General features: G+C 49.5%; 1 protein-coding gene across 1 annotated transcript in view; it reads left to right on the top strand.

Moving 5' to 3' along the window:
• The first annotated feature begins 1,124 nt into the window (after positions 1-1,124).
• Positions 1,125-2,389, top strand: part of Rpl19 (ribosomal protein L19) — a 4,502-nt gene continuing 3,237 nt past the window's right edge. The window contains exons 1-2 of the mRNA XM_004633876.2: positions 1,125-1,170; positions 1,450-1,794. Coding sequence (XP_004633933.1) covers positions 1,125-1,170; positions 1,450-1,794 — 391 coding nt within the window. The remainder of the gene's footprint in view (positions 1,171-1,449; positions 1,795-2,389) is intronic.

Genomic DNA, 2,389 nt, shown 5'->3' on the forward strand with positions numbered 1-2,389 from the left:
AAAAAATATACTAGGAAGACAACAATATGCAATGTATTAATTATTGTAACCGTCGTACTAAACTGTCTTGAGACCGTTTCATTGTTATTTTATCTTTTCTCTCACTAAAATGAAAAAAGATAATATAGCAACCATTGTTAATTAGCTATCCCTGTTTTGAAAATCTGTAACATAGGTATTATTGTATGTTACTCTGTTTCTGTCATTTTTTCTGATCTGATTTCCTCCGTATGTTTCTGCATTTGATTCTTTACTTCAGACGCTATTAATTCAGAGATTTCTTTTTTTATTTCAGAGGTTATTTCTTTTTTTCTTTTTTTGCGGAGCCGTGGATTGAACTCACACCCTTGCGCTTATTCAACTGAGCTATTTCCCCGGCCCCAGATCTAGGCTTCTTGAACACTCTCCTTGGTTTTTTTTTTTGTTTGTTTAGGGTGTCCCGGAGCCATTGGACTTTTCCTTCCCTCCCACTTTTGCAATGTTTCTCTGATGTGCACCACCGTGAGCTCTGTGCCTGTTGCAGTACAGTATGGTAGTTCTGTCCATAAGGAGCTTGCTGTCTTAATACCTTCCTCTGAAAATTCTACTCGTAACTTTCACAACCGAATGACAGAAATATTAGGTTTAGATCCACTTTACAGAGGAGAAAACTGAGGTACCAAAGATGAAAGACCTACAGTGGCATAAAAACATTAAATTATCTTTTGGGATCTATCCATTCTTTACTCCAGGGACTTCTATTCTACTACGACAGGAAATAAACAAATTGCCTTTGGCATGCCATTATCATCTCTCGCTTCGTTTGCTAATATATTTTTTTTTAAATTTTATTTATGTGTGTGTGTGGGTGTGTGTGGCCAGCTCAGCCCACCACGGGGCGGACTGGCTGGCATGTGGTGCTGGGGGATTGAACTGCGGTCCCTGGGCTTTGCTAAGCTTGAAAGTAGGTGCTTTAGACCACTGAGCCATCTCACCAGCCCCCTGCTAATATTTTTTCCTGCTAACAAAAACATCCTTTCCCAGAACCCGAAAGCCAGCCTGGAAGGTGCTGGGCCGCTCGTCTGGTCGACCCAACGCAACTTCCGGCCACCCACTAGCCACGTGATCAGAAGCTCTTAGCGCGCATGTCCAAGGGGAAGTTGGCCTGTACCACTTTGCCCTGCCGTAAGGGTATGCTTCTGGGTTTTTTAAGTTAACACTGTTTGCCATTATTCGTTTGCTATGATTGCAGGTCTTTTAGAAGGATATAAGTGGGACTGAGATGGAAAAGAGGGTGAACGGGCCATAAAGAATACGGACAGAAACGGAGTGAGGTTTGGGCTCTCCCTTGCGCACGTAATGGGAGGAGCCCGGCCAGACCCAGTTCTTTCCTTTTGCTGCGAAGGCCGCAGCCATGAGGTGGGAACGCGCGGACCTAGGGTTTGGGGTTATCTGGGCTGGTGGGGACAGCGGGGGTCGGTACTAAGGACCCGGGTCGGGAAAAGGAGATAGAGGCAGCCCCGAAGCGAAAGGCCCGGGTTCCTGGAGTGGACCGGAGCACAGGGGGCCGCGGCCTTTGCTGCCGGCCCCGGGAGGCCGCGCGGTCGCTAGAACCCGGAAAGCTGCGCGCCACGCGGCGGGGCACGGTGGCGGCGAGCCTGGCGGGGACCGCCTGGGTCGCCGGACCCCAGGAACCGAGCCGGTTCCTGCCGCCGTGTGACGCGGGGCTGGCCCCGGGGGCCTCCGGAACGAGGCGGTGCGTGTCGCCCAGTCGCCTGCTACTTGTAAGAGAGGTCGCCAAGGGAGCCGGACGCAGTTCGTGACCGTGACAAAACGGAGGATCGAGCTCCCAAAACGTGTGCGCGTGCGTTTCTAGGCAGGTTGTCTGCGTTACAGTCGCAGCCACGGGTATCACATTAACGGCTGAATCCCAGGAAAGGCGTAAGCCCCTCTTCGCAGTTTTGCCTTTAAAGTCAGGAGAAAACCGAAGAACAAAGAAGTTAAGGCATCTTAGGTTTTCTCTCAGAACTGTTTAACAGGTTTTTGGTACCGGGAATCGAAGTCAGGATCTCTGCGCCGCTGAGCTAAATCCCCAGCTTTTGTTTTGTTGGGGAAGGGGTTGCAGAGTCCGGGTCTTCTGGCCCAGTCTTCTGTCATGCCCAGCTGGCTTTAACTGAAGGAACGGTTGTTACGGGGGAGGGGGAAGTTGGAGAGGTTTTTGCCCATAGTCCTAAGTGCATGTATATACATTTGTGTGTATAATTGTATAAATCCAGGTATTTGTTTTATTTTTGTCTTTTGGAGACAGGGTCTTTGCAGCTCAGGCTGACTTTGAGCTCGCTCTATAGCCCAAGCTGGTCTGAACTCAACGATCCTCCTGCCTCAGCCTCTTGAGTGCTGGGGTTACAGG

This window comes from Octodon degus, unplaced genomic scaffold (assembly GCF_000260255.1).
Source record: "Octodon degus isolate 3935 unplaced genomic scaffold, OctDeg1.0 scaffold00056, whole genome shotgun sequence".
Lineage (NCBI taxonomy): Eukaryota > Metazoa > Chordata > Mammalia > Rodentia > Octodontidae > Octodon > Octodon degus.